The sequence below is a fragment of the Hemicordylus capensis genome, chromosome 7, assembly GCF_027244095.1.
Source record: "Hemicordylus capensis ecotype Gifberg chromosome 7, rHemCap1.1.pri, whole genome shotgun sequence".
Lineage (NCBI taxonomy): Eukaryota > Metazoa > Chordata > Lepidosauria > Squamata > Cordylidae > Hemicordylus > Hemicordylus capensis.
The window spans coordinates 31,406,470-31,424,401 of NC_069663.1; the positions used below are offsets into that span (position 1 = coordinate 31,406,470).

The 17,932-nt window shown below is 54.2% G+C and overlaps 1 protein-coding gene across 1 annotated transcript; it reads right to left on the reverse strand.

Moving 5' to 3' along the window:
- Nucleotides 1-14,647: 14,647 nt before the first annotated feature.
- Nucleotides 14,648-15,952, reverse strand: POU3F1 (POU class 3 homeobox 1). Its single transcript, XM_053268753.1, has one exon. It carries the CDS (start codon nt 15,932-15,934, stop codon nt 14,780-14,782), a length of 1,155 nt encoding a protein of 384 aa, XP_053124728.1. The 5' UTR covers nt 15,935-15,952; the 3' UTR covers nt 14,648-14,779.
- Nucleotides 15,953-17,932: the final 1,980 nt, after the last annotated feature.

Genomic DNA, 17,932 nt, shown 5'->3' on the forward strand with positions numbered 1-17,932 from the left:
TATGATGTGGCTAAGTTCTGTCTCATAGCTAGTAAAATTCACCCAGAGCTCATTAAGAACTAATATCCTATGAGTTTTAACACTGCTCTGTATTAATTATATAATTTTGCTGTCTCACTACCTTTATAATCAGTGTCATTCCGTTATTAGTCTTGTTTAACTTTTATATATAGTTTTATCTTCATAGTTTTAACTTTTAGCATCTTCTACTTACACTAAATAATTTTGCAGAGACTTTTATTTTGTAGGTGTAGATTGTTTGAACCGTTTTTGTCTGTTTCGATGCTGTGCTGGTCAAAGACCAAAATAAAGACACTGACTTATAGGTCAGGACAACCGGTCAGGGAGATTCTTCTGAGCCTCTGATGTCAGCCAGCTGGATGTGAATCCTGGGCCTTGGATTCCTGCCTCTCTCTTGCTGCTCCACAGGGAGAGGGGTGGCAAATGAGCCCCCTTCGGAGGCCATACAAAAGGCACAAGTGGAACGTCCAAAGGTGGGGGAGGGGGGCAGAAGTCCCGCCCCCTTCCCTGCCAGTCAGTCAATCTTTATTAGTCAGACCAGCATCAAGTAAAAAGAGCAAGTCACAGGTGGGATTAAAAGCAAAAAAGAACCGTGAGCTTGCTAAAACTCTAGTGTGAGAACTAGAGAGTCACAGCAACAGGTGGTATTAAAAGCAGTTAAACATGGCAGAGCCTATGCCTATTGGCACGAAGACTGTGAGGTTACTATAAAACTCTGGGTTTTTAGCCTTACAGTAAAGGAACGGTAAAATGGCTTTTAAAAAGGAGCATGAGTAGGGCTGAAATCTATAGGGTGCTGTTAAAAGTCACATGCTAGAAATGTTAGAGTCTGTAAAACAATGTCTATGAAAGATACACGGAGAGAGTAAAAGCAGTAAGGCTGAATAATGAGAGAAGAATTAGTTCTTGCTGGCGGTCAAGGCCCAGCAAATTCTGCATTCTGCCGTGCAGAACTTGGCCACCCTTGTCTGCTATAGAGGGTTACAGCCTGAAAGTAACAGGAAGACGTAGGCCTGGGGGTCCTGGAGATCGGCCAAGTCGTGGGAGGAGAAGGGCATTCCGTACGTCTCTGCAGAACAGGTAGTGAAGGGGACACGGGCCACAGTTTCGACTTGTGCCGAGTTGCAGGGACACAGACGTTCCAGGAAAGGGATCTTCCTGTGCCTTCCTTGAAGGACAGCCGAGGGAAGGGCGTCACTGCGAGCCCGGATCGAGGCCCTTCTGAGGTACTTCTAGCTGTGCGAGGGATCCAGCAGGTGTAGTTATGTCCCTTAGACTTTCAGAAAGGAGGGAGTTCAGGGGCCATCATGCGATGCTTGCTTCCCTGTCCGTCATCCCTGTCAGCGGCCCACTCTCGTCTTCTTCTGAAGAGGTGAATGCCTGCAGCACATCCCGATCACGGAAGTGCCTGCCATTGTGGATGTGGCGTCCGCCTCTTCAGCCAGGGAGGACTGGCAATCCTGGGAAGGGACCTGCAGGCTCCCGGCCCTGTTTCAGATGCTCTGTGAGAGAGCTGGTCTTGGGGTAGCAAGCATGACTTGCCCCCTTAGCTAAGCAGGGTCCGCCCTGGTTGCATATGAATGGGAGACTAAGGGGTGTTTGTGTGTGTGTGTGTGTGTGTGTGTGTGAGGCTCAGCTGCTTCTCCTTCCCCAGTTCCATTTGCTCCTCTCTCCCCCCAAACCCACCCCCACCCTGTGCTGCCTTCAAGCTGGCCATTCACCAGGTAGAGCTGCATGGTTAAGTAACCTGGCGAATGGCCTGCCTCCAGGCACTGGGACAGGGCAGGATGGGCGAGAGAGGAGCAAACGGAGCCTCCTGTGGTGCCCTCCTGGCTCCTGAGGACAAGCAGCTCCTGTGTAGCCTAACAACTGCTTGAGAGCGTTTTTCATCGATAGCCCAGCCTCTCCTTCTCTCTTCCTTGCTTCATGGGCCTGACGTTTATCACTGGGAGCTGCCCCTGGACACTGTGAGGAGGAGGAGGAGGAGGAGGAAGCAGGAAAGGCTTTGCCGCTCAGGGTGGCCCAGCGTCTGCTCTGTGGGCGGAAGGTCCCAAGCTCACTCTCTGGCAGCATCTCTGGAGAGGACTGGGATGGACTCCCGCCTGAAACCCTGGAGAGCTGCTGCCTGTCAGTGTAGACAAGACTGAGCTAGATGGACCTCCCAGTGTAAGGCAGCTTCCTCTGTCCCTAGGCAGGGCTGTGGCTATAATTGAGCGATGGGTTCAAAGAACCCCGGACCCCCAGCCCTGGAGGGCCCCCCAGCTCCACCCCTCCCTCTTTCCTTCATTATCTCCCTCACTCCGAGGGGCCGCCAGGGAGAGGGGCAAACCCGGGGCCCAAGTTCTCCCCCCCCATCTACAGCCCTGTACCTAGGAAGCGGATGTCGCTTGGGCACACAAGACAGAAGCAGTCAGTGTGGCCAATTCTGAGCAATTCTGAGCAAGGGAAGGCAGCTTCCGTGCAGGAGACAGTCTCCGTTTTTCCTGCCTTGCGTCCCTGCCTGCACCACTGTTTCTCCACCCAGCTCAAACCACACCAAGCCCAGTGGACAGGGCCACCTCCAGCGTGGCGGGCGGGGGGGGATGCAACCCGAGCATTCCCTCCTAAGCGGGAGGAGCTGAGCTGGCCGCCAAAGAGTAACAGCCTTGGTGGTTCGCTCAGGAAAAGAAATGGTCTTGAGGACTCCAGCTCCAGCGGTTTGGTGGATTAAAACCCGGGCAGCCACATTTTTAAACGAGCTAATTGTTTTCCGGGTATTGCTATCCTGATTTTGTGCTTTATTGTTCCTGGAACCTGTTGCTGGTTTGAGTCCCTCCCTCCCGCTCTCTGCCTCCGACAGCTGAGGGTGCGTGCCTCGCGCAAGGAGACTGGTGGGGCTGGTTCTGCTGGGCCAAGAGGACGGGCCCTTCGCCAGCCCTGTGTTTGGCAGCCCGCTCTGCCTGCAGCGGAACCCCCTTGGCTCATACACGGGATCCCTCTCCAGGAGTGGCTTTCCAGCGGCGCAGCTGGCTCAGAGCCGCCCCCCTCGAAGGCGCCCGCAAGCCGGCCTAGCCTGGCCCGGTGGTGGCTTCTGGTGCTCAGCAGCTGAGAGCCCTGGCAAGTCTTCCCCAGTGTGCACGGAGAAGCCGCCGTGCACGCTGTCGCCTCGGCCTCCCCCCAGAGGCAAGCAGGCAGGTCAGTCACCAAACTGCTCTGTGGTGCACTGTGACCCCTGATGATTTATGTGGCACTGCGCAAGGGATGCGCCGGACGCCTGGGGACAGATAAAGGGACGCTCGGTCATTAGTTTAAGCAGAGGTGAAAGGTGATCAGTACAGAGGATTTCATGCCCAATCGATCATCCTCTGGCATTTCGCTCCGGCTCTCGCCTCCTGTCCTCCTCCAGGAAGAGTAATTCTGCAGGGCAGGGCAGCCTTGAGCACACCGTGCGCTGCTGCTGGAGGCAGGGAGGCTCATCCGGAAGGCGTTTCCTGGGCCCTCGGATGCAGCTGCCAAGATGCAGCACCCTTGCAGGCATGGGGACACTGCTCTGCTGTGACCAGGGTCCTGCCCTGCTGCCCCTAAGATCCCCGCTCTCCAGTACTTACCGCTTTAATGGCAGCACCATGACTCAAGCCAGAGCAGAGACCAGCACACCTTTAACACCCAAGTGGAAGGAGAATATCCCTGTCCAGCTGAGTTAAGTAGCAGGAAATCACCCCAGCTTCCATGTGTTTTTCTTGCCTCTATAAAACTGATTGACTCGGTTAGTGGAAGTAGCAGCTCATCCTAAGGAGCCAGGAAGCTTTTCACACGGGGCCTTTGGTGCCCTTGAACTTTCATGTCCTCCGGGATGGAGGGGGTGCATTCACATATCAGCCAGATTTACCCCAAGTCCCTATGAGTTACTGGGGAGCAGTTCACACACAATTCAAGTTTTTCACTGTGCATTGGAGTGTAACCCAATTTATATCCAGGGTAAAAAAAAAAAATCCACTATTTGTGTTGGGTTTTTGGGACAACTTGTAGTGTGTAGAAAAGCCTCCCTGTAAACCTGCGGTAAAACCTGCCGTGTGTAAAGGCCCCAGCGGATGCCAAAGGAGGCTGTTTGGGTTGCTCCTCTCTCCCCCGTTCCTTTCTTCTGTACAGTTAACTATGCAGCTCTACCTGATGGGTGGACAGCCTGCAGAGGAGCAACCCGTGCTGCCTCCTTTGGTGCCCCCTGGCTCCTTAGGATGAGCTGCTACTGGTTTGTGGCCATTGCTACTAGTGGCACTGAATATATCTGTGCTGGATAAAACAAAACCTCTCTAGCCTCTCTTGTAAGTCTTGCCTCTTTGATTCGGCTCTATGAACTGTTGAACCATTTTGCTTTAAAATGTCTTTTCCTCACATTGTTCAGGGTTCTGCAGATTTCTGCCATTGCCTTCTCCACTCAGCTTTGTTATGGGTCATTTTCTGCCTCTCTTGTTATACAAGCTGGAATGAACATTTTTGTCATCCCTGCTAGCTAGCTCGCACACACAGACACACACACAGACACACACAGATACACACACACACACGATTAATGTTTCAGTTTGGTGACCTGAATGGCCAGGGAGTGTCCTCAGAGAGCGAAGTGGGCCTCCCTGCAGAAGCCGCTAGTCCAGAAGTTGGGTGGGCCTGGCCATTCTCTTCTTGAACACCAGAAGTGTTATCAGAAGCCACTATGTGCCGTCTCCCTTAAATTGATCAATGGCTTTCCAGGCCAGTTTATTGAATAACACTCTGCTTTTAAAATAATAATAATAATAATAATAATAATAATAATAATAATAATACACAGTCAGAAATTGAATCACTGCTAAACACTGTCCGTATATTCAGTAGCGATATAGCCATGGAGTTTGGACTAGACAAGTGTGCTGCATTCATAATGAAAAGAGGAAAAATAACAAAAACAGAAGGAATAGAACTGCCCAATGAAAGCAAGATCAAGAACCTGGAAGAGAAAGAACGTTACAAATACTTGGGCATTCTCCAGGCTGATAATATCGCACACACTGAAGTTAAAAGAAAAATGGGAAGTGAATACATCAGGAGAGTTAGAAAATCCTCAAGTCCAAACTCAGTGGCAGGAACACCATACAAGCCGTAAACACCTAGGCTATACCTGTTATCAGATACACTGCAGGAATAATAGACTGGACCCAGGCAGAGCTAGAGACGCTGGATCGTAAGACCAGGAAAATCATGACCATCAATCATGCTCTGCACCCCCGCAGTGATGTAGATAGGCTCTACCTCCCTCGCTGCTCAGGTGGAAGAGGAATGCTGCAAGTCCATCAAACAGTAGAGGAGGAGAAAAGAGACCTTGAAGAATACATAAAAGACAGTGAAGAAGATGTACTTAAAATGGTCAAGAACGAGAAACTATTCAACTCCAATGAAACAAAGCAGGCCTACAAGAAAGAACAAGTCAAGAACCGAGCAGAAAAATGGAAAAATAAGCCCCTGCATGGTCAATATTTGCACAATATAAGTGGAAAATCAGACATCACCAAGACCTGGCAATGGCTTAAGAATGGCAACTTGAAGAAAGAAACAGAGGGTTTAATACTGGCTGCACAAGAACAGGCACTAAGAACAAATGCAATAAGAGCAAAAGTCGAAAAATCCACAACAAACAGCAAGTGCCGCCTTTGTAAAGAAGCAGATGAAACAGTGGACCACCTGATCAGCTGTTGTAAGAAGATCGCACAGACTGACAACAAACAAAGGCATGACAAGGTAGCAGGGATGATACACTGGAACATCTGCAAAAAATACAAGCTACCTGTAGCCAAGAATTGGTGGGACCATAAAATTGAAAAAGTTGAAGAAAATGAAGATGTAAAAATATTATGGGACTTCCGACTACAAACAGACAAACATCTGCCACACAATACACCAGATATCACTGTAGTCGAGAAGAAAGAAAAACAAGTCAAAATAATTGACAAAGCAATACCAGGGGATAGCAGAACAGAAGAAAAAGAAATAGAAAAAAACCACAAAATACAAAGATCTACAAATTGAAATTGAAAGGCTGTGGCAGAAAAAGACCAAAATAATCCCAGTGGTCATTGGCGCCCTGGATGCAGTTCCAAAAGACCTTGAAGAGCACCTCAACACCATAGGGGCCACAGAAATCACCATCAGCCAATTACAAAAAGCAACTTTACTGGGAACAGCCTATATTTTGCGACGATATCTATAATAACCAACAGTATTGATGATAAAATTCAGCCATTCCATGGCCTTGGGAAGGACCCGATGTCTGGATAAAACAAACCAGTCAATAACACCTGTCTGACTGTGTAAACAATAAACAACAACAATAATAAATAATGTTATTGTTGTTATTGTTTCTTGTTTACAGAGTCAGACAGGTGTTATTGACAATTTGTTTTATCCAGACATCAAGTCCTTCCCAAGGACCTGGGATGGCTGAATTTTATTATCAATATTGTTGTTGTTGTTGTTATAGATACCATCGCAAAATATAGGCTGTTCCCAGTAATAAATTAATTGTTATTGAGTGACTCTTGGCAGTCTTTCTGGGAGGTGGCATTCGCTACCTCTTTCCCGTGGACTCAGAGCCCAACCACCACATGACTTGGGCCTTCCCCACTCTTGTCAAGATCTGAGCACTGTGTGTGCTCTGGATGCCTGAGAACTTCTGGGATCCAGCAGCCAAGGTAAGGACATACCTTTTGATATCCTGCGAGAGAGTACTGTCTTATTTTTCATCTTCCTTCCCTTCTCCAATAATCTTTATAATTCTGCATCCCTCTCTTACAGACAACTTACTGAGCAGATGTTTTGAGGCACTTAGGCAGAAGGCCTCAAAGGGCCAGGAATTTGCAGCTACTTTCATCATGAAGCAAAGTCGGGATGGAGGGGATGGTAAAATAAAATTAAAGTAGTCATCAGAAGGCCTGCTCTTTCTTCATTTGTGGCCTCATCTGAGAGGGGCTTTGTTGTGTTTGCCCTGACACCCTCTCCCTTGGAGATTTGCCTGTCTTCCTCCGTTTCACTCTCTAGCAGAGAGTAAAGACCCTCTTCTTTCAGAGGGCGTTTTTTCATAGCCTATTTTGCTGTCAATATGTATTTATTGTTATAAGTCACAAAGCCTCTGCATTGCTTTTAAACTGCCATTTTAAGTTTGTTACTTTTTAATTAGACATCTTGGGGTTTTTAAATAGCAAGGCAAGCTAAAACCACAATGAAGAAGGCAAGCTGTGTGGATAGCGGACGTTTGGAGGCCAACACAATTTCCTCCTCTTAAATTCCGCTCAGACCCCCTGGCCCATGATTGACTTTCACCCACATAACACATTTTACTTCTATTATGATCTTGTTTACATTTGAGAAAAAATGGTGAGAGCATAAGTGAAGGAGGGATCCCTCTTCCATGCCCTGCAAACAAAACAAAACAACCACCAAATAAATTATTTTTGCTTTTAAAATTATAAAGAAATTATAGATATTTTCAGCCCTTCAGGGCAAGTGCAAAAAAGGCTGAAGAAACAAGCTGGAAGGTCTCCCTGAAGGTTTCCACACTGAGTCCGGGTTTGTTTCCCATAACAATTAAGAGTTCTGTCCACTCCGCAAACAACAGCCGCTTGGAAACTTGCGGGGTTTGAGGAAGAGAAATTTCTCTTTTCACAAATGTGTCCTGCTTGCACATTGCAGCTAGAGGCAAATGGGATCATGGCATGGTTTAACACGTCTTCCCTTAAATAAATAAATAAATAAATAAATAAATAGATACAAATAAATACATGATCGTGTATTGAAATTTAAATAAGAATCTTTCTTTCTATTTTAAGAATGAAGATTCTAATTAAAACCAAACTACAAATTACAGACTGACTTCTTCAGATTCGTGGGAAACAACCATTACATTCCCAGGGTTGGATTTTAAAGGGCAAACAAAGAAAAAAGAACCCAGCGTCATGCCCATAAGAGATCCTTGAATCATAAACACAATTTTAATGCCTAAGATTATGACAAAATGTTGTGACTGTCAGCTTTAAAAGAATGATCAATTTTGTCAAGTGCCAGATTCTTGGTCCTGCAAAGAATCTCTCAAAATGCTTAACTTTGCTGTTACACATTTTCTGATGACATTTGCAAGAACACAGTCAGTCAGTACCAAAGTTAAGCATCACATTTCAGCTGGAGACATTTCATGTTTAAGGTGGCAGAACTGTGTGAATTATTTTTCCCTCCAAGAACCTCTGAGGCATCTGGAGGAAGAAGCAATGTTGCCTCTCACTGCTTCCAGTTTCAGTTTTGCAAAATTACTTTCTGGTTTGTTTTTTATTTTAATGTTACATATCCAGTGCACACCATTATTTTTGCTAGCTCAATTAAACTATTATACAATTATGCATGTATGGTTTTAATTGAATTCAGATTCCCATCTAAGTGCAATTTGCTATATTCTCATGAATAAATGAAATCCCCATTTTCTAGCATATTGTATGAAAACATGGAAACTAGCACTTCAATCATGGTTATGTTTAAAATGATACAGTTGTGTAATGAGAAATACTCTGTTTGTGTAAAGGCTATATATGCTGTTGTAAAAATCAAATTAAAATGTTTAACTAATTACAACAATGTGAAATTAAGCAAAGCAACTGCAGAACAACTGCAAGGTACAGTTGTTTTTTTTTAAATGTTATGAAAAACCCACCATGACAAAGTAACATCATGTTTGTCAATAAAATCGTCACTGTTTTTGATATAGGTGTATCTGTGATGTGAAAACAACCCAGTGCCCAGAGAATGAGAAAAACGGCTGACTGAAGCAGAGGACCCGGTTAACAAGCAAAAAAAGAAGAGGGCGCTGGATCTGTGCTTCTGGGTGCTGAGGCCCCAACAATGCCCAGGCCTTGGAAGCATCCCTTCCTTTCTCTTAGAGGGCAGGAAAGCCAAGCAGCAGCCCTCCGCAAGCACTCCTGGCAGCTGAGGAGTCCAGCCACCACATCCAATTATCCGGGACTGTATAGGAAGCCACACTGGCTTAGCCCACCACCGAAAAAAGAACATGATGTTGAGTGGCATGAATTATGCAGGAGGCCTGATTTAACATGAGCATTCTTCCTCACCAATGGCACGGCGGGCTTTCATGCTGCCTTTGCAGCCGTCCAATTCCCCAGCCCTCCCAGTGATTACTCAGAGAAACAAAGCTCGCTCTTATTAGATCTAATTGAAACTAGTGGGAACTTCTGCAGATAGTGCTAATGCGAGTCACAGAGGAAAACACCTGATTAAGCTGCAGGCACCTTCTATTTTTATTTGTGCATCAGTGGCAAGAAACAGGCAAACGGCTGGTCTCTACGCCGCCCTGGCCCACCGGAGTGGATTCTGAGCCCACTGCTGGACCTCACTGCATCAGGTTCTGTGAGGGGTGTGTGTGGGGTGTGTGTGTGTGTGTGTGTGTGTGTGTGTGCGTGCGCACATGCATGTACTCCTTGGTGTTCTTCTCTCAGCAGCCTGACCAAGGGCCCTTTCACTGATCTGGAGTGATGCTTAGAGATGGGGCAGATTATCAGTAATGTGCTCTCAGGTTTTCCAGCTCAGCTGGCATCGCTTGGCCACTGATGTCACTATCGAAGAGGCATGCATTTTCCGGTGTCTGAATATGTCACCTTTCGATGTGGGGAGCAGGGTTTATCACTGCCTTCGTGCCCTCCCCCCCCGCCCACCCACCCCCACCCCCACAGATGGAGCCCTGCAAGCTTGCCCTCTAACCTCCCAGTCTCGATGGCTTTGACAATGCCATGACTTTGGAGCGCATAAACTCCCACCATCTGCGGTGGGAATGTCATGGCAATGAAGAGGAAGTCTGGCTTAATAGCAGCATCTATTCCTGGGCAAGTGTACATTTTAGGAAGCAAGCAATCATGCTCTGAAACAGCAGGCCCCCACAAAGGCAGAGCTGGAGGGCACCTTAGATGAAGATAGTTGTCTGAAAGATATCACTCCAAGCCCTGCCTGCTCTTCTGGGTACTTCCTGCCTCTGTGAGGGTCCTAGATATTGAGAACCCGCCCCGCCCCCCCCAACACACACACACACACCCTCCTCCCCACAACACATGTGAAGTGCCAGGATGACCTACTCTTCCGATGCTTTTCCTTTACACAACAGGAGGGGGCGCTCCACCTACACAAAATATCCCCCGCAGCAGACCATACAGGGCGCCACACTTGACAAATCTATGCAAGCCCTTGAGTCCCACAACTCAGGCAGGTGCCATCCCAACAGACCCTACTGCAAGGAAGGGCCACCAAATACACAACTGGCCAGCAAGCATGAATGTCCAGCATCAGGAGCCGGGGGTGGGGGGGAGGCCCCTTGCCTACGAACCTTCCTTCCTGTATCTTGACGCTGTCCTCCTCTGCTTTGCCACCTTGTTAACGAAAGACTGGGGGGAAACGGGTGACTGACTGAAACTTCACAGGAGGGGCCCTGAAGCCAGACTGGGGAGGGGGGCGTGCTCCTTCCAGCTGCCAGCAGCAACCTCCCAGTACTTTGATCCTGCTCTTAACCACACGGGGCTGGCATCCTTTCTCCTCCAACTCCGCACCTGCGAAACTCAAAACCACATCTGGAGCAGGACTCGGAGTACAAAGGCAGTCAGTTCGGGAAGGGCTGATCACTAACCTGGCCTGCTTGGTCTAACCACTGGCCAGCTCTTGCCTTCTTCAGCGGCAGGAGGGGGAGCTGAGGCCAGGGCAAAGCGGCTACTGGAAGCTGGGCAACAGCTTGTCCCTCCTTCCCTGAGGCAGAGTTCCCCGCTAATCTCCTCGCGGGACAGAGAAGTTCTTTTTGCTGGTTGGGGGTGAAGGGAGAAGAAGACCGCCCAGCTTTGGCTGGACACCTTGTTTCCTGACGAGGAGGACCCTCATGGCCTGACAAGGGGCCCACCAGGCTGTGCAGGAGACCAGCACAGAAGCCTACCGAGGAAGGAAAGGAGACGACTTTCGCCAACGCGGCGCTGAGCTCAGCCGTTAGGGAAGGGGCAACCGCGGCAGCAGGCGCCCGGAGAGGTGGCCACGGCTTCCGCAGTCCCGAACCTGCTCCACATATCCCAGGCGTCTCTAGCAGGGAAGCCGCCAAGCTCTGGCCTTTCCGGAAGCCACATTTCTGCAACCCACAATTATTTCCAGAGTGGAAAGGAGGCCGATCCGGACCGGGGTGATTCTTTGCAGCTGTCTGGATGGCACCGGCACCAGTGAACGGTAGGCTTTCTGGGGACGAGCACTGCCTATCTCCACACACACCTCTGCGCTACCCTCGCTTCCCGGAGAATGGCCTGCTCTCCTCAGACAGGATCTGCGCACTATTTTCAAGGCGCACCATCCTTGCTAAACAAAAATGTAGGTTCCACTGATTCTTTAGATCTAAAGGTGAAGCCTCACTCAAGCGCTCACACACACGGACACACACATCCTTCTTTTTTCTTTTCTTTTTGAAGAGCTTGATTCCACACCAGTAAAAGGGAGCCAGTGTGGTGTAGTGGCTAGAGTGCTGGACTAGGACCGGGGAGACCCGAGTTCAAATCCCCATTCAGCCATGATACTAGCTGGGTGACTCTGGGCCAGTCACTTCTCTCTCCGCCTAACCTACTTCACAGGGTTGTTGTGAGGAGAAACCTAAGTATGCAGTACACTCTGCATACTCTGGGCTTCTTGGAGGAAGAGCGGGATATAAATGTAAAAATAATAGAAATAAATAATAATAATAATAAAGTGGCTTTCTCTGTCGACTGCACCAGCAGCACTCAAGGCGGAGCCGTTTCTGACCAAGACTTGGCGGTGGAAAGTGGAGTTCCTCTTACATGCCTCCAGTTAGGTAGAAAGAAAACAGAGCTCCTGCCTGCCATTAAGTGGCAATCTCCGTTTTTTAAACAATGACTTTTGCTATCAAGGAATGGCAAGGCGGCATCATGGCCTCAACAGATTAAATGGGGAAACTACCGAAGAGAGAAACGGCCGCCGCGCTCTGTGTTTTAAGGGCAGATGCAGAAAGAGACCTCCGCTCCTCGCCTGACTCTGTTTCTCTTGCCATCTCCACACAGCCTAAGGCCCCTCTCTAGGAAGAATCCACAGCGAATGCTAAACAGACGAGCCCCTCAGCCTTTCTTGACTGCGTTTCCTGTTGCTTGCTCTGCTATTCTACATTATCATGGTAACATTATTAATATAATAAAATAACAACAACAACAATAATAATTAACAATAGCGATGCAGTCTACTAACACAAACATGGCAAGTCCCATAATCTTCCCCTCTGAACCTCCTTCCTTCTGCGAAGTTCAGATTTCACAGAAAACTATTCTCGAGGTTCCTTCTTTCCTTGGGATTCTCCTTGTCCCGCTTGCTCGGACGGTCTTTCGAAATGCGATCTACCTCCTTTCCCATTTGACCACTTGCAGTCCTGATCATGCTAGTAACAGGACGCACCTCTCAATATTCGGAAGGCTACCAAGTCACTTAATAACTCAAGCCTGTTTCCAAAGGGCGACAAATAATTTGATTCAAATTATTTTGAATCCCTGTCAACAAGCACCAGCGGCTCAAGACGTCTGCGGCACCACCAGGAGTGACTGAAGCCCGCAAGCAGGCCGCCAAACCCAGCGGGAAGGAAGGCCGCCTTGTAGTGGGACCCCGGCGCCGCGCCGCCCCCCTTGGGCCGCTCCGGCTTCAATTTCACAGGGCCTCTGCAGGAGAACTTCCGGCTGGGTTGCGCCCGGAGTGCGGAGCCGGGTCCACTTCCAAGGCTTTTTCTTGGGTGCACAACAGCCGCCTTGAAATGGTTCGGCGAGGAGGAAGCAGGAGAGAAACGCCTGGACTGCAATGCATTGCTAGGAGCCCGCGGCGAGCGGGAAACGCGGCACGACCCAAAGCTCGGAGGTTGCCCGGCTTGTTCCGCTGCTCCCCTTCTGAACCGGGTTGCGAGCTCGGGGCTCCTTTCCCCACGGTTCCTTTGGCGGGCCTCGGAGGGATGCCCGCCGCCGAGAAGCCAGAGCTTCAGACACGCACCCAACCCCCGGCCCTCCTGGAGAAAGGCAGGCAGGCAGCGAAGGCAACCCGGGCGAGGCGGAGGTAGGGCCGGCAGCGGATCCCGCTTCCAGACCAGCGCCCCATGGCGGGAGCTCCCTCTTCCTCCCTCGGCTTCAGGCCACGTCGGGGCTCGCTCGGGGCTCCTTCTAAGGTGGGAGGGAACCGAGCGCTGCCTCAGTCTCCACCGGAAACTGACGGCCACGGCCGGCTTGGGAGAGTCGCTCCTCCAGCTTCTCTCTACCGATGTTGCCGGGCCGCTTTAAGTCCGCGGAGTTCCAGCGGTGCGGGGCTGGGGGTCGCGGAGATGCCCGCCGGGCCTCTGCCGTGGGGCTTGCTGCGCGCAAGAGCGGCCGGGCGCTGCACAGGCTCGAAGGGCCCCCAGGGCCGAGCGGAAGCTCCGGGCTGCTGTAGGCAGCAGCGGGCCCTGGAGCGCCTGATCTGCCCGGGAGAGAGGCGCCCAGTCTGCGCGTGGGCTGGGGAGGCAGGCAGGCCGGAGCATTTGCTCGGGCAGCGGCCGCAAAGGCTGCCTCTGGGCGGCCTCGGGCGCCTCTCCCTCTGCCTCTGGCGCCTGACCAGGGGTTGGAGGCCAAAAGGGCAGCAGGGCGAGGGGACGCCTCAGAGTAGCGGGCAGTCTTGGGGCGGGGTGGGGCGGAGGGCCTCGAAGGGAATCTCCTTGGATAGCGGACGGGAAGAGGAGCTGCAAGGGAACCACTCAAGAGGCGCCGCACTCCCGAGCCCGCCGCCCCCAACTTCACCGTGGCCTCAGCCCTCCGCCTCCTCTCCCAGCTGCAAAGAAAACGGGCAGGGGGGGGGAGCGAGGGAAATGAAGGACACGAGGCGGGTTCCTGGATAAATGTTTTATGCGAGTAATAAAATATTGGCTGTAACATAAATAAAAACGGAGTAGGATACAGAGGGACATGCCGAGGAGCGCGGGGCCGACCCCACCCGTTGACCCTTGGCCCCGGGTGCGGGCGGAGGGGGCCCGACCACCGCAGAAACAGAGCAGGTTGGAGCCCGCTGCCAGGCGTGCAGTCCTGCCCAGGCCGCACCTCTGGGTGGATGTCTCGCCCACCGGGAGCCGGGCTGGCCAGTGCAGTTCGGCATCAGCCTCGGATCCTCGACGGGGAAAGAGTGGCTGGAAGCGAACCCTTTTGGAACAGGAGATGGCACCGGGTGGGTCATTTAGGAATCAAACACCCCGCTCCCCGCACTCCAGGTCTCCCAGAGGTGGACTGAGCGGCCGCGTCCCTTTCTCGCCCCCGCCCCACTCCGCCGGCACTCCGTGTTCTGTGGGAGGCAAGCAAGAAACACGACGGAGCTCAAACCTTTTGGCCTGGCGCTCCTCTCCCGCTGGGCGCCTCCGCTGGGTCGGAGCGAGTTTGGTTTTTGGAGGTTCAAATAAATACAGAGATTTAAATTAGAAAGAGAGTTGATCGCCGGCAGGCTGAGGAAGAAATAAGGCGCCTCTCCGCCCGTTGCTTGCGCTCTGTCCGATCGCCTCGCAGGCGCCTGCTCTCCCGCACGCCCGCCACGCTCCGAGTGTCCGATGGCCGCGCTAGGGGCTTTGCCGGAGCGGGGAAGTGTTCGGGGGCCCCGAGGGAAGGTCCCGCAGCCAGTCCCAGCCAGGCCAGGCCAGTCCGTCGGAGCCGGCCCCGCAGCCCCCGCGGCTCAGTCATTGCACCGGGCTTTGGAGCGTGTGGTGCAGCGGCGGCGAGGCGTCGGCCTGTGAATACACGTCCTCCATGGCCGGCGGGTGCGGGCCCCCCGCGGGCGTCATGCGCTTCTCCTTCTGCCGCCGGTTGCAGAACCAGACGCGGACCACCTCCTTCTCCAGCTGCAGAGTGTCCGCCAGCGAGGTGATCTCGTGCGCCGACGGCTTGGGGCACTTAAGGAAGTGGCTCTCCAGCGCGCCCTTGACGCCCACCTCGATGGAGGTGCGCTTCTTGCGCTTGCGGCCCTGCGCCGCGATCTTGTCCAGGTTGGCCGGGCTGCCCGTGCTCGAGTCGGTCTCCTCCAGCCACTTGTTGAGGAGGGGCTTGAGTTTGCACATGTTCTTGAAGCTGAGCTGCAGCGCCTCGAAGCGGCAGATGGTCGTCTGCGAGAAGACGTTGCCATAGAGGGTGCCCAGCGCCAGCCCCACGTCGGCCTGCGTGAAGCCCAGCTTGATGCGCCGCTGCTTGAACTGCTTGGCGAACTGCTCCAGGTCGTCCGAGCTGGGCGCGTCTTCGTCGGAGGGCGGCTCGTGGCCCGGGTGGCCCAGGTGCGGCGGCGAGCCCTCCAGGTGCGCCTCCGCCGCCTCGTCGTGCCCGTGGGGCGCGTGGCCGTGGGAGAGGTGCAGGGCAGGCGCCTGCGGGCCTAACATCCCGTTGAGGCCGGGGTAGGCGGCCTGCGAGTAGAGCAGAGGCTGGTGCCCCCCGGCCGTAGGGGACATGGCCGAGGGACAGCCGCCCAGGTGATGCGCGGGGCCACCTTGCGCCCAGTGGCCCCCGCCGCCGCCTCCTCCGCCCGCTGCCTGCTGGTGCACCAGGTGCGAACGCGAGTGGAAGCCGCCGTCGAGGTCTCCGCGCGGCCCAGCGCCTCCGCCTTTGGCGTGCTCCAGATGGGTCCCGCCGCCTCCCCAGTCCCCCGTGGCGCCCGGCAGCCACTGATGGTGGGGGAGGCTACCGATGGGGTGGCCCGGCGTGGCGGCCAGGCCCTGCAGGTACTCGTGGTGCATCATCTTCTGGACCTCGCGGTACGTGGGGCCCTGGTGGAGGCGCTCCGCTTCCGGCGTGGGCACGGCCAGTAGTGGGCTGCCGCGCGGTAGGTACTGCGCCGTGGTGGCCATGGCTGCGCTGGGGTCGGGTCGGCTAGCCCGCGCTCCGCTCCGCGCCTCTCACTGGGGCCCCCTCGGCGGCGGGGCGCGCTTTAGAGTCCCGGCTCGGCCCCACGCGCGGCCACTCCCCCACGCGCGCCCCATTGGCTCCGCCACCCGCGACTGGCAGCCGGCACCGCACCTCCATAGGGCGCCCCTGGCGCAGGGAACCGCCCCCGCCCCGTCTGGCGGCGCCGGCCCTGGGATTGGAGCGAGGAAGGGGGCGGCCACCCCTGATGGCGGGGGGGAGGCGCTCCATTCATGCTCTCTGCCATTCACCACGTGGGGGGAGCGCGCCGGCACCTGCAGGACTGGACGGGACAAGGCAAGGAGAGCGAGCGAGCGAGAGCCAGCCAGCCAGCGCTCGGGGACAGCAGGCGCTTCCCCCACCGCTCGTTCCTCGGTCGCCCAGGCCAGTTTCTCCCGCAATTGCGGATTCCGAGGAAGCTCGCCTGTCCGCTCGCTCTTCGCCTCTGTTCAGGTGAGTCCACAGCTGGGGACCGAGTGGGGCTGGCCCGGCTTGCTTGCTTTGAGGGGCGGGATGGTTCTTCGAGGGTCCTGGAAGGGCTGACAGCGGGTGTTCCTCGGCCCGCGGCTCCGTCCCCTTCTTCCCCCAGGGTGCTGTGCTGCGTGAGCCCAGCGCTCTGCAAAACCTAGGCGGCCTCTCGAGCTCTTGCCTGCCGCGTCGCCCCGCTCGCGATAGCCCCGCTCTTCTCCGCAACATGGCGCGTCTGTCCCCAGGACTGTGCGACCTGCACGCAGAACGCCCACACGCTGGCACCGGACCCGAGCGCCTGGGGGATCCCTGGGTGAGGGGCGCACAACTTCGCCCATCCCGCAGCAGCCCTGCGTGGAAACCCCTCCCTGTGCGCGAGGCTGCGTTTGGAGGCTGCTCGGCCGGGGGCGCAGAAAGGACTTCCGCCATCCGTCCCCGAATTGCCGGCCTTGCTCCGTTGCTCCTTCTTCTGTGGCAGTAGTAGCCGAGACCGTGAGCACTAGCTGCTTCCTGCAGCTTGCTTGCTGCTCGCGTTCTCCAGCAGGGAATTCGGATGGCAGCCGGTCCTCTGGTGCTCCTGGACTGCGCCAGATGGAGGAGCAGCGCCGAGACTGGGCACCCTCCTCCCTTGAGACTGTCCGCCGGGTCCTGTTTAGGACTCGCGGGGGCTGCCTTTGTTCCTCAGGTCGTGCAGGCGTCCCTTCTGTCCCCGCCGGCGGAGCGTTGCTGGGGAGGCGGCTGCCCTGCTCTCGCCTGCTCCTGCTCTCCAAAGAAGCCTGGCTCTGCGCGACTCCTTAGTGGTGGTGCTGATGATGCCCGCAGGCAGGCAAACATCCTTTTTCCTTACCCGGGCTGAGGAGCCGGCGGGGGTGGCTTGCTGGTCTGGAGACCCCGTGGGGGGCCGTTCCATGCCCCGGCGGCTGCTGCTGCTGGCCCAGGTTTCTCAGGCGTCTCCTCCTACTGGAGGGGCCGTTGAAGGCCTCCGGCGCAGCGCCTTGCTCTGGTGGGAGGGAGGCTTGCCAGGCTTGTGGCGGGCAGCGGCTGCTGCAGAGCTGATTCGCCGACGCCGAAGCTTTCGGCCACAGCGCCCGCGCCGGCCTGCCGAAAGCATCGCGGAGCCGTCTGCCGGCCCGGCACGTCGGACGGAACAGAACCACGGCTCTCGGTGGCAGCAGGAGCTGGGAAAGGCTTCCTCCCTCTACCCGAGACCTGGGTCAGCGGCGCCGCGGCGAGGACCGGGCTGCAGCAGCCGAGGCCCCCAGGAGCTGCAGCTCCGCCTTCTTCCTCGGAGCGCCTCCGAGCCGCCTCTTCCATTCCAAAACTCGGAAGACTGACTCCCTTCAACGGTCGGCACCCCAAGAAAGGCACCCCTGCTGGTCGGTTTTCTCCTGAGCGGGGAGGGGCTTCAAGGGGGGAGAGTTTGTCTGGCCAGTCGTCAACGGGGCGGGGGGCGGCGTGGACGGTCCCACAGGCAA

What these genes read in the sequence shown, in the direction of transcription:
- POU3F1 (XM_053268753.1), bottom strand. Translation starts at nt 15,934, where the DNA reads ATGGCCACCACGGCGCAGTACCTACCGCGCGGCAGCCCACTACTGGCC.